This window comes from Pollicipes pollicipes, unplaced genomic scaffold (genome assembly GCF_011947565.3).
Source record: "Pollicipes pollicipes isolate AB1234 unplaced genomic scaffold, Ppol_2.1 Scaffold_4295;HRSCAF=5057_pilon_pilon_pilon, whole genome shotgun sequence".
NCBI classification, from domain to species: Eukaryota; Metazoa; Arthropoda; class Thecostraca; order Pollicipedomorpha; family Pollicipedidae; genus Pollicipes; species Pollicipes pollicipes.
The window spans coordinates 16,320,076-16,333,337 of record NW_023596461.1 but is presented as its reverse complement, the minus strand read 5'-3'; the positions used below and the strand labels follow the sequence as shown (position 1 = coordinate 16,333,337).

Below are 13,262 nucleotides of genomic sequence, written 5' to 3'. Positions count from 1 at the left end.
TGTCAAAATTTTTAACGTATTGAAGCATTACAGCGTGTAATTAATCCATTGCCTGTCATTATATTTGCAACTCAGCGTGGCAGTAGGGGCTGGCCTGCGCAGCTCATTAATGCACATGCGTGGTGTTAGCTCACATGATACAACTTTGCAGAATTGTGTTTCCCTTAAAAACTCTGAATTTTGTATGCAGGCAAGCATTGCTTGTGAGTCATCAACGTCATAGCCACTGCAACTTGTGAGATGCTGGGTGCTGAGAAAGGTGGAGAAGTATTGCTATCGGTTTCTTGGATGACACTTAAAAATATTTTTATCATGAGCCTTGTGGACATCAGCAGCTTCACCGCTTCCTTGCATTTCGCTGATCTAACCATAACTGCAGGCATTTGTCATGTCTCCAAAATTGTCCAAGGCCACCAAGTTTGCAATGTCATTTCACTTGCAATATTTTATTAGTATACTTGCGTTATCACTTGTGTGAATAACATTTTTGAGTAAAGCAGCCTGATGGCTACAGCATGTTGCATCGCTGTGGAAGCAGAAGGCGTGTTTGCATCTTTGTCACCCATGTTTTGTGGATTTCCAAAACAGGCTGGGAAAGTGTGTCACTTATTGGTTGCGTACCTGCTGAAAGTGAGTTGTATATTGTATCATGTTTTTTTGTCAGTCATATGTCAGGTGCGGAGTTAATGCAAGAAGACATGCTTGACCCATTCTTTCGTGATATAATTTATTATGAAAGTAGCAGGGATTATGGTACAAACCCCCATCATTGTTCATTATGCCATGCCACAGTGCAGCACTAAGGTAGTGCCACGATGCCACTGTTGACCCGTGCCATTACACAATGTGTCGCGTTGGTTGGCTCCTCTTTGCCGAGTCTGTGAGATAACAGCTTATAAGTTATGAATGGCTGGAAACAACTGATTTAACAACGCCAAAGGACTATCGACAGTGAGAATACAGTTATGCCACAACGGTTATATCAGGGTTTACTAATAATTGCATAAGAAGCCGCAGCAAGAAAGCAAAACAAAAAACAATCATTGGTAACTTAGCCTTAACATCTTTGCCATATAAATGAGAACGTTTTGGCAATCGATTCATAACACTGTTATTTATTTATTTTTGCATGCAACTGCATTTCCAGTTACAAATAATAAAGCAACTGCTGTGCACATCACATGATATCAATGTCAGGGCTACAGCACTGCAGATAACGATAAGTCGGCAGTACGGTATTCACATCTTCAGCAGTCCTTGGCAGGTTTCGGTACGAGATTCATGACAGTCTTCACAGCATATCGTGCTTTGATATTAGTAATCTGCCCTAGAAGCTGGCGATCGCTACGTTGCGTATGTCAACCAGCCCGCCAAAGCTTCTTTAACGACCAGTACCAATACAAAAAATCCGCAAGCAAGCCATTCACTAATCCGCCGCCCAACCCAGCGCCCACGACGAAAATGGGTTGTTGGCGTCAGCTTTCATGCGTTTCGAGGTATTCTTTAGGTCTGGCTGCTAGATGCTGCCAGGTATTGCTGTCGTCACAAAACCATTCCATGACGCCACCAAATAACGACATAATTGGGTGCATTTTTACAAACTTTGAAATTTTGCTACTTAGGATGGCTTTTGCAGCTTGAAAACTTACCAATAGTTAGAAGTAAGCTTTCCCGTCATGCCTGTTGCTTCTCTGAATATCTTCAAATGTGGAACATTCCCTTTAAGTGTAGAAGTTGAATAAGGTTTCGCTTCAGAACAACACCGTTTGAAAATGCCAGCTGCCAATATTCGCTTTGTAATTTAGATGAAAGTTTCATATCTTTTATTGACACCGTAGATGTGGGATATGTCTGATCCTGCCGTTTTTTTGTCCCAGGAGAGTTTGTGGTGCTCCTTTTTGGATGAAGTAACTATCCTGTTTAAGCAAGTTTTCTCATGCGACTTGTGGAACGCTTTGCTTTCCATTGACAATTTTCGGTTCATTTTGATTTTGACTGAAGCAGAAACTGATGCCTTTTTAATAAGATAGAAACAGTGAGCAGCGTTACTGAATATACAATTATGAAATGGCGCTAAAACTTCCAGATGTCTCACGAAATGATTCATTAATTTATCGTGATTGAAAAGAAAAATGAACTTATACTGACAACAGCGTCAGTTTAACATGAATTCCCATTTGAGATGCTCTATCGATGACACCTTTGTGCCTTTTAACAGCATCTAACCCCGGGTCTTCTGTCATAAAGGCGTACACTTATTCCGTCTACTAATATAAGGTTAACACCATTTTTCGTGAGTGGGCCCCGTAGTTATTTTCGCTGTCCGAAATATTCGTCTTTTTGTACGAAAAGCTTTCTTCCGGTGTTGTTGTCGGTTCAGAAGCTTGCTATAGTATTCTGATATCAGAAGTGTTTGTAGAGATGTAGCTTTCCGTTAATAACACATTTATGCGTTTGATCGTGTGGGCAATCGCTTCAGATCACCGCCTGCACGATAGGTATATGAGGATTGCAAAATTGTATTAAGTATGTTAGTTATATGGTAATATATGTTTATATTTATGAAGGATTGCATTCGTACAAACGCAGGCGTGTAACGATATTCCAAGACTCCGGCACCCAGATATCTTAACATTCGGATGCAAGCATCTTTAGGTTGTGGATTAACTCTGTATGAATTGTGGTTTGAGTACATATGTAACACTTGTTATCGGCAGACACGTAAACAAGATATCATCGGATGCTACATAACCAATCGTAAAACATTCGTTCTGTTGTACCCTTTGGGCGTGCATCAAACTTCCTCGTCCCCTTGGATGTCCTGATTAAATTTTCTTTCCACAGATGTCTACAATGCAGCCGACTTTCCGTGCATAAAAACCTCATCGTTGCCCTGATGTTGTGCAATATCATCATGATCATCATATCAGAACCGTTCATCACTCGCCGAGGCGGGATGACCTACAGAGATGTGGTAAGTGGACGCATCATCGTGGACCCTCGTACTGTTATAACCTATAACTCCGTGCGCTTCTTTTCGCATTTTTGTTTTACTCAGATCGTCCTTTTGTGAAACGTTTCGGCTTCTTAACTCCTGACATTGAATCTTCCTATTGCAAAACATTGTTTGCATCGGATTTTAAATACGCGATTCCTCGTGCCTGCAGTTCGGTAAACGTTACCTGAGTTCGTTCGTGTCCCATTGTTTTGCTGATGCAATTCCTCGGATCACATATTGATATCATTATTGCTCACATCACATTTCCTTCTGTGGCTCACAGTTTGCACGTCATTACTTCATGATGGCAGCTCCTCGCACTGGATGTGTTCACAAATGCAATGATGCCTACCGCACGGCTTCAGACGTGCAACCTTTGCGCCGCATTCGTTGCTGGCACCACTCGGACGTGAGCGGTCATCGCACGACAAACAGCACCAGCACGCCAAGACACACAGCAGCGTGCGCGCGGCTCAGTCGGTCGCAGGCCGTCCTTGTCGCGACCGAAAGTGGAGTGCTGAGGTTGTCAACATTGTGCACATTGTGCGTGGCCGGACCACCGCCCGCCGCCAGTCGCGTGACATTAGTTCGGCCCCGCCGACTTCTGAGTAGACTCGGCCGCTGAGAGCTGAGCCGGGCCAGCCGCGCGCGCTACCCGAGCCGGTGCGGTGAGCGGGTTCGGACGACCCGGGTTTTGTTTGCTCGCTTGATGAAGCTTGGGAAGGATGGAAGTGAAGCACGCGTCAAGGAAGCGTTTTTATTTCACTCTAAGCTCTCCTCTGCCGATCCTCGCTAAATGGGAAAGTTCTTCGATGAGGATAATGACAATAGATCGAGAAGCGAATGCTCACCTTACCTTGAAATGAAACTGTTTTTATCCAGACGGCATATTGGGCGCACTCAGCCGTTGCGTCGCTGCCATCGCTACGAACGTGGCGCTTTTCTCACATTGGCGAAAACGATCGGGGCGGACTCTAGACGCACCATCTGTTGCCGTCAAGACGATGATGATGCGGGACAGCTGTAGGCTTCCATTTTGTAGCAGGAAAAGACGCGAGATTCATCACACAAGGCACCCGGGGTCTGTCTGAGAAGAATCCAAACGTATCTCAACCAGGCAAATTTGGGCGAAAAGGAGAGGCAGAATCCGAGAGCTTCCGTATTTTATGTTATTTTCTTCAGAATACGGAAACGTGGCCTACTATGCCTTTAGAAAGAGTGTCCAACGCCGTGTCTGTTCAGACGTGATATGTGTCCCCAATGTATGGATCCTGGATGCGCGTCATGAAGCCGAGCGCGCTACGATATGCTTGCACCTCACCACCGGTCTCGATAGCATATCCCACGTCGGCGGGTATTGTAACCCGCTGACATTGATTGTGCGTCCGTCTGCCGTTCGGCAGGGCTGGCTGTGCAAGGCGATCCTCTCGCTGCAAATGTACGGCCGTCTCTCTTCGGTGATGTGGATGTGGAACGAAGGCTTCTTTCTGCACTCGAGAATAACTGTCTCCATATTCGACTCCAGGGCTCCGTTCAAATTTCTCCATTTGGTCGGCTGGGGTAAGCCGAGAGCGCTTGTTATTTCTGTGTATGCAACTGGAAACGAGGGTAAGCAGGTACCGGTTATGTCCAGCGTTGCTATTTTAAGGCCAATTGTATATATATATATATATATACATATATATATATATAAATATATATATAAATATAAATATAAATATATATATATATATATATATATATATATATATATATATATATATATATATTACAGGTCTAATTCCATAAGTAAACTGTGTGCATCGGGATTCAGACGCCGTCTGAAAAAAGGCCGGGTGAGTGTAACGTCCACATTCATTTTTCATCGCCAATAATGAGCACCATCGCCACTCAACGGGACACCACCGTCTAGGTATTGCCCATGTACAGCGAAGCGTTGTTTGGAGACGTTTTCAAATTTATAGCGATCACTTTGTAGCGTCATGCGTTTATGTACGCAATTTATCCGAGACGTCACGAACGCGTTGACAAGCCTTCGACGAGTGCGTTGAACAGACTCGGCCTCGGCATGACCAGGGCCCTGTGGAAAGGTCACGGCAGCCGTTGTTCGTCCCACGATCAGAGTCCTCGCGGTGTTTGAGAGCCGTTCCTTCAATGGCCAGGTCTCTGAGACCATCAAGAAATCCCGGGTATGGCCGACTAAGACCCTTCTCAAATGCACTCTCAGTTTGGAATTGCTGCTTTAAACCATGCGTCTTGGACGAGGTTCAGTCAGTTCGTCCGGAGGCCGGCCATCGAGTGTTAAAAATGAATGGATATTTCTTATTTGGAGAGGTTTTTGGTGATTGGTTAGGCCATTTGACTCAACAGAGAGACCAGCATTGATGAACGTTGAGCTATGAACTGCAACGTTGACAGTAAGCTCCATGCACACGCCGCAGCCGGCCGTGTCGGGAGCGTCACGCCCGGCGTCACGTCCCGTGACGTGCTGCGTCTCCGGTAGGTCTGCCGGCGGCGTTTGCCACGGCCTGGGCGCTGGCGACGGAGCGCGCGCTGCCAGCCAACTGTTGGTTCGGCTACGCCGAGCTGGCCTGCATCTGGCTGCTCATCGCCCCCATGATCACGGCGCTGGGGGTGAGTCGCCGGCTGCGCATCGGAGTGAGACGCCATGACCGGGTCACTTCCGCCAGTGAAGCGGCGGCAGGGCGGTGTCGCAGTGGGGTGGGGCTTGAGTCTCCTCGTGTGGTGTGATGCTGGGACCCGGTCTCCGTGAGTGGTGTGATGCTGGGACCCGGTCTCCGTGAGTGGTGTGATGCTGGGACCCGGTCTCCGTGAGTGGGTGATAGCGGGGCAGTGGGACAGGTTATCTCCATGTGTGATGGGACCTGTGGCTGGGTCGTCTCCGTGTGTGGTGTGCGGTGCGATCAGGTCATCTCCATATGTGATGGGACCTGTGGCTGGGTCGTCTCCGTGTGTGGTGTGCGGTGTGGTCAGGTCATCTCCATATGTGATGGGACCTGTGGCTGGGTCGTCTCCGTGTGTGGTGTGCGGTGTGGTCAGGTCATCTCCATATGTGATGGGACCTGTGGCTGGGTCGTCTCCGTGTGTGGTGTGCGGTGTGATCAGGTCATCTCCATGTGATGGGACCTGTGGCTGGGTCGTCTCCGTGTGTGGTGTGCGGTGTGATCAGGTCATCTCCATACGCGACGGGATCAGTGGTGACGGGACCGGGTCACCTCCGCGTATAACCGCTAAGCGAGACCGGCTGAGGGACCCGGTGAGCTGGTGTCTCCGTGCGTGATGTGAGATGTGACCAGGGATGTATTCGCAGCGCACCAAGAATGTTGTATTCTACGTGACGTCACGTAGAATCTCTGCCGGACTGTGCGCAGCGAGACACGTTTTCAGTTTACATTTTCGTAACTGTCGTGACAACACTGCGCGGGCAGACACAATATTTTCGTGTCAAGGTGTCCGGAGTGTTCCTAACATCGAAAGCTGCAAATTATGCCGCTTTTAACGCATAGCACACATTTCTATCACTTCCGGTCGGTCCTTGGTGCGCAAATTAACCTCTTTAGAATTGATGTGTTGCGCCATTTTTGTCTCACTCCGATCGAGTCGCGGGAAAAGATTCCGCGCGGCCGGCAAATTCCACGGACATCACGTAGAATCTTTATCGTCCGGGTCGCAGCGAACACCAAACGACACGCAATATATGAGCTATGACGTCATAAGTGATATCGGCATAGCATCCTCGTCGTCGCGGTCGCTACTAATACACCCCAGATCATCTCTTTCTGTGATGCGATACTGATGGGCCTCCGCATCCGTGTGTGATGCGTTGCTCAGGCTAGGCTACGGAGTGAACAGATCTGGGTCTGGGTATGCCCCTCTCTTCACGTGATAGGGGATGTCATGTGACCAGTTCCGGCGCTGATACGCGAGCCTCCGCGTTCCAGCTGTACTGGGCCGATGAGCCTCTTTCTCGGATAAATATTAATGCGTGGATCCAGTCGGCAGTGAAGGGTGGCAGAGCTGTCATTCCATCTTCATTAAATTTGTCGCCAGGGGAGTGGGGAAGAGGAGGCGGGAAACAACAGAGCGCTCTTGAGGAGCCGAGGGAAAGAAGAGGCTTTTTTATGGGGCGGCTGGCCTGCGGGGCTGAGAAGCCCGAGCCAGCTGGCGGCGACGCTGAACAGCAAACGCGCGCGCGCGCGCGAGGCGCGTCTGAAAGACTGTTCGTGTTTCAGATCAACATGCTGTTCCTCTTCAACGTGGTCCGGATCCTGGTCACGCGGATGAGGAACAACACTACTATGGAGATGGAGAAGATCAGGTAAGGGAGCGCTCGTAGCCAGCGTCACGTGCGGAGCGGAGCAGCTAATGAGCTGAGCAGCTGTCGGGCGGCCAGCTGTCTGGCGGGCCAGCTGTCGGCCGCTGACCATTGCCCAAAGGCCGTCACGAATCCACGCGATCCGTTGGCACCCTGCGGATGCGTGTACGGATTGGATAGGACTTCAAGGAATATCTGGTGAGGGATAGGGAATCGGGAACTGATTTGGCAAAAGCCACAGGTGGAGCAAATCGACAGCAAAGACAAATCGACAAGTCGGCCGGAGAGGCGTCGACGTCACCCCTGACCTCCGAGACTTCAGGAAATTTTGTGCATGGTGTAACTGTGAGTGGGAAATCTGGTTCTGGAAGGTTAAGCTCAATGAGATCAATGCTTTATGACGATGGCTTCAGAACGAATGGTTCACGAGCTCTTAACTTTAGTCAATTTTATCAGGCTACGCCAATGGTATTTTCGGAACAGCGTATCCCCTTACAAGAACATTAAATGGCATAGAATGGTGCTCCGACAACCCCGTAAAAATTCAGTTTATCATTACACGCACAGTATTTCAACTGCGCGACTGTTTGCCATAAAGCACATCACCAGAGGTACGAGGTTCATTTCCACACGGTGTCCATACGTTCTGCCAGGGTGGGAGGCAGGCGCCACTAAAAGCCTCAGCAGCTGATTGCGTCGTAAAACCCCATGACACAGAACGTAGGGAGGGAACTAGGTGGTTATACTTAATTGCTTTTTATCAGGTCATTCCACATGTATTAGGCTATTTTCAGGCTTCTATAAACAGGTGCATAGACAGTCACAACGCGACAAGCAAAACCACGACACAAGAAGACTTGTACAAGATATTAAAATGTCAGAAGCGTTGAATAATCTCGCGAGCACTGGTGTCGAAAGTGGAAAGGGGCAGGTCCACCCTGCCGCTACTGGTGATACACTCGTACATATGCGCAATTCGGTAGACATATGCTCGCTTTCCATTATTGTTCTTGGAGCGAGAAAGCGACAAATGACCAGATTGATGCCGAGCTGATACTGATACTGGACTCGGTGTTTTCTTGGCTGCAGCGGAGCGGACAACGTGCGGTCTCTGACTCGCTGTTGGTCAGTTTTGTTTTGCAAAAGACGCAGATCGAAGAAGTTACGTAACCACTGGGTCCTAAGCCAGCCCAACCGTCGCAGAATATCCGACACATGGTCAAATTTAAGTCGTTTGGGGATCACTCAAGATGCGAAGTCAGACACACTCTGCAATTTGGCAACAGTCATGCTGTTTGCGCTGTCACAAACCTGAGCATAAAAACGGACACGGGGGAACACAAGCACTTTCGTTATGCGCGGCGGAACATTAACACGCGCCCGGTTGGCCGGCTAGATACCCTTTGCTCGGCTGAAGGAGGGGGTCAGTTTGACCCCCCCCTTGAGATCTCGGGAACTAAGAAAGCTAGAGACACCAAATTTACAGGGTGCCTTGATCTGGACATAAACTCATTTAGGTCAAAGTTTGAGCTTCCTAGGTTATGACCGTTAGGTCAAATAAGGTCAAACAAGGTCAAATTCCAGGTTGGTCTCCAAGTGCCTCCAGGACCGAGGCAACTGTTTCTAATCAAAAGGTCAATAGCCCATCTGAGGTCAGTGACCCTGTTTGACCTTTCAAAGGTCATGGTGACCAAAATCACACAAGACTGCTCTGAGTTTTGCATTTGAATAAGCGACAAAGATTACGCTAGATTACGTTCGTAAAATAAAATGTCGACCCGGGTCATCTTTCTGTAAATGACCTTTTGCGACCTCTAAGAAGTCAATGGAAGATGTATAATGCGGTTCCTGCTGTCAATAAATTCGAAATGAGCACCACAAACTATCCCATACAGCAAGCCCAAAAGTGATAAAACAGGTTGGTTTTGACCTTGGTCTGACCTTTATACCTGACCTTAGGTCAGCTTAATTTGCTCGTTCAATATTTGTGGTGCCTAAGAAAGCATCTCAGAGATGTATGGCTTCGTCGAACACTCCGTTATCGTATGAGATTGGACGATTCCCTAGAAATTGCCTTCGCTGAAACCATGGCCTGGCTTTGACCTGCCATAGGTCAGCGGCCTTACAAGGCACGTATAAATTTCTGGTGTCAAACGATCCGCTATTCAATTTTCTACAGCTATACAAAATTTGGCGCGGCTACGCCGCGCCGTTCGGAACCCATTTTGGAAAAACCTGCAGGGGGAGGTCAATTTGACCTCCCATCCGAGCGCGTGTTAACAGGTAGCACATGTGTGGCATCTAGAAAAGCGACAATGATATCAAAGCAACGACTAGCCACAGGGGTGACGAGCAGCTCTCAGGACAGTGCAGGGCTCATGATCACACCGATATTTTCCATCTGGGGATCGGAGAGACATAGCTGCAAACAGGGCGGCGTGTGAGTCATGGCAACTCGGCCACTGTTGCCAGCGTCGAGAGTGGCAGCCACTGTTGCCCCTCTTCACGCTGGCAACAGTGGCTGTAATGCTGTATGATTCAAAACACTCCAGTTGATGTTTCACTGATGAGTTTTAACATTAGTCTTTACTTTACCATTTCTTTGTCGGCTGCGTGGAGTTGATTTCGTGCAGTTTTGGATCGGGCGCTGTTTTTCGAATTGATTGGAGGCATTAAAAAAACCCTCTGGTAGGTGCGCTTGCCAGCCTATTATTTGATGAGGCATCCACCTTATATTTACCTCCTCCTGTTTTGTTTATCACGCATAATGTACTTTGTGCTCCGATCCATGTCGGTCGCCAGATGTGAAGGTTACTGTTCATTGTTCAACTATGTGCATGTGAGGTGTTGTTTGCTACGTTCTCGTTGAGCTGACAGCCTGACAAATTGTACATTTAGAAACTCAGGGCAGTTGTTGGTGCTGGTACCAATGGTATACCCGTACCGGTTCAAGAAGAGCTTTGCCTTTACCAATAATCGAATTTCGTCGTAAAAAATGAGCCGTGCCCTTACTGTTAATCGAGTCTCTCAAAGATTCTGTATCCAACCCGCACATTTCCCGTTCAGGTTGTGTACCCGCTAGTGTGACACAGCGCGGGGAGACGGCTATTTCGCACTAGACATTCTGTCTGTGGTGTGGTTTTCGAAAATGGTCAAAGCTTGGCTGGAACCCATTGCATGCAACACCCTTGCATTTTCAAACCTCCCGGCAGATTTTGCCAAATCTCGCATTCGTTGTGGTACTCATACGCGTACGACTTGAAATTATCTGGGTTAGTCATTTTGTTTTGAAACTGGGGCCTGGTGGCTGGCTTGACAAATATTCCAAGTCGCGTGAGCCGGATGGCGGCGTTGCGTCAACCGTTGGGCCGTTGGACCTGTGTCTGCGACAACCGTTGGGCCGTTGAACCTGTGTCAGCTTGCTTCGATGTGCAGCCCGCCTGCTTGCGCAATCTGCTGTGGCGCTACGTAGAATAACGAATCTCGCTCCCCTTTGATGCCAGAGTGGGGTAATTCTAACAGACCATCCTCGGCAGATTGGGGACACCAACAGCTCGTAAGATAGAGGCGCCTAAGCCGCCCAGTTTCGAACGGCCTTGTGAAAAGCCCGGGCTTTGAATCAGCCACGTCGCGTTTGCAGTCCCCTGGCGCTCCGCCGGTCTTTGGTGACATCTTGATGCCACGTTCCATTTCCAGCGCTTTGTCGGGCTCGAGAGGCGTACTGATGCCCTGGTTAAGTCACATGATTTCGCCTCCGCGCTGTCCTTCAGTGCAACGGACTGCTGCGATGTTTTTTTCTTCCGCGTTTCCAGAATTTTACCACCAGTGGTTTAGCTGGTGATAACTCTGATGCTCTCCGTTCATTTCGGCTTCACATTGCTGTCGCTCCTCAGGGCCATGCTGACCATTTCTTTGGTTGCCCGTAACTACTTTGGGAGAAGGGCGCCACAAGGCTATGCTTGATCTGCTGTTTTGCCGTGGTGCCCTTTTGAATTACGCTGATTCTCGACTTAAAGTTGGCTGCCCTTTACTCATTAATTACTTATATGAGCGGCATCACACTCCCAGCGACCCCGGCCAGCCAGGCGCATAGCCAGAATTTGTGACGAAATTGCGGCTATCAGAATTTGCGACGGGATGATGGGTGGAGGGGCTACAGTTTTCTAAGGTATAGAATTAGACCCATCTACAGCATGCTTACGCGCTGCAAACGGCTTGCAGTCCCCATAACTCCCAATAGGTACAGTAATCAAGTTATCAATGGGCCACTCATTTTGGGTTTCCCGGCGCCGAAATCATTGTCTCAGCTACGTACCACGCATAGCCACTCGGGGGGTTGCGGTGCACTAGTGACTGAATTACTGTTGTTGGTCTGAAGTATCACTGCGCCATGCATAGTGACACTGGTAGCCACTGATATGTAAGACTTAAATTATTTTCCTGATCGCCAAATGGCAGATTATATTCAATAGTGTTGTGATGGAAAAATGCATCGATTCTGACGGGGGTGGGAGGGGGGGGGGGGGGGGGTCTGACATGGAGGAGCGCACTGATTATGATTCCAACTCGCGCACCATTAGCCACTCTAGTTCGTGCCTGAGCGGGGCCAGATCGCGTGCGCAGCCGCTAGCCCTCACGCACACACGTATACAACGGCTTTGCCGAGCATATCTAGTGTACTGGTAGTGAAAGGTAGCGATTAAGCTGCGCGCTTAGGAAACCCGAGGCACAGAGTACGAGCCCCCACGGTGTCCGTCTTTTAGGCTTGGGTGAGAGGCAGGCGACGCCATGTAACCTAAGAAGCTGAATGTGTCGTAAAGTTCCGATGACAACAACGACCAGGTCCATACGCTCATTAGATCCGGTGTGCCAATATTGAAGTTGGCGACACTTGCCATTCAGCAGCGACGACGGGGGCAAGACAATCGTTCGTGCACGCACCTCGTGCACGAGCCACCCAGAGCAACTCGTGCACGTACCACCAAGAGCATGTATTGCACGAGTAGGTGGGTGCTCAGAAAGCAGTTGCGGACATCAGGCAGTGAACCAATCTCTGCTGTTTCCAGTCCAGGCCAGCTAGTGCATAAGGGGCCAAGTCCGCGCGTGCAGCTGCCGATGCTGACCTTAAACGAAGTCAGTAAAACACACACAGCGATGCGATTGAAGTTAGCCACGGGCTCATTGTGCCAACATTTTATGCGTGGAGCACCACGCTGTCATCAACAATGGACTGTAACGCTGGCACATTCAGCGCGGGCGCCTCAGCGGCCAGCAGCAGAGAACGCCGGCTACGATAGGTTGTCGCGCAAACCTGTTTGTGATGGCAACAGTCGGTCAGCGCACAGCCGGGACACGGCACGGCACAGAAATGGTGCGAATATGAGACGCGTCGATGATAGGGGTCCGAAACGGACGCCTATAATCGGATCGGATCGGATCGGAACGGATCGGATCGAATCGGATCGGATCGGATCGGATCGAATCGGATCGGATCGGATCGGAACGGATCGCCTCACGCGGCGATCGCGCCGCCGAATCCTCCAATTTAAACGCCGTCACGCCACTGCCGTCACGCCACTGCCGTCACGCCACCGCCGTCACGCCACCGCCGTCACGCCACTGCCGTTACGCCGCCGCCGGTCAGCTTTCCGCATGAAAAATATGGACATCGTAGCGCCATGCACTGCCAGTGCGGAGATGCTTCAGTGCAGAAGGATACACACTTGCACCTTGACTGATCGTTATGTTCACCGCGAGCGGTGTGACTCGCGTGCGGCCAAGTATGACCTGAAGCCTCGTCATCACCCGCCCTGCTGACCTGCGGGGAACGGGATGTGGCGCGTGGCGCGCAGCACCGACCGCGCCCAGACCAGCACACAGTCTGTGCGCCGAACGCACCGGACGGTGAAGGTTTGATGACGATCAGTC

At 49.5% G+C, this 13,262-nt stretch overlaps 1 protein-coding gene across 1 annotated transcript in view; it reads left to right on the top strand.

Moving 5' to 3' along the window:
- The first annotated feature begins 2,914 nt into the window (after positions 1–2,914).
- Positions 2,915–13,262, top strand: part of LOC119097217 (corticotropin-releasing factor receptor 1) — a 28,053-nt gene continuing 17,705 nt past the window's right edge. Inside the window, exons 1-4 of the mRNA XM_037220271.1 lie at positions 2,915–2,974; positions 4,402–4,558; positions 5,502–5,632; positions 7,252–7,337. Of these exons, the coding sequence (XP_037076166.1) occupies positions 2,915–2,974; positions 4,402–4,558; positions 5,502–5,632; positions 7,252–7,337 (434 nt within the window). The remainder of the gene's footprint in view (positions 2,975–4,401; positions 4,559–5,501; positions 5,633–7,251; positions 7,338–13,262) is intronic.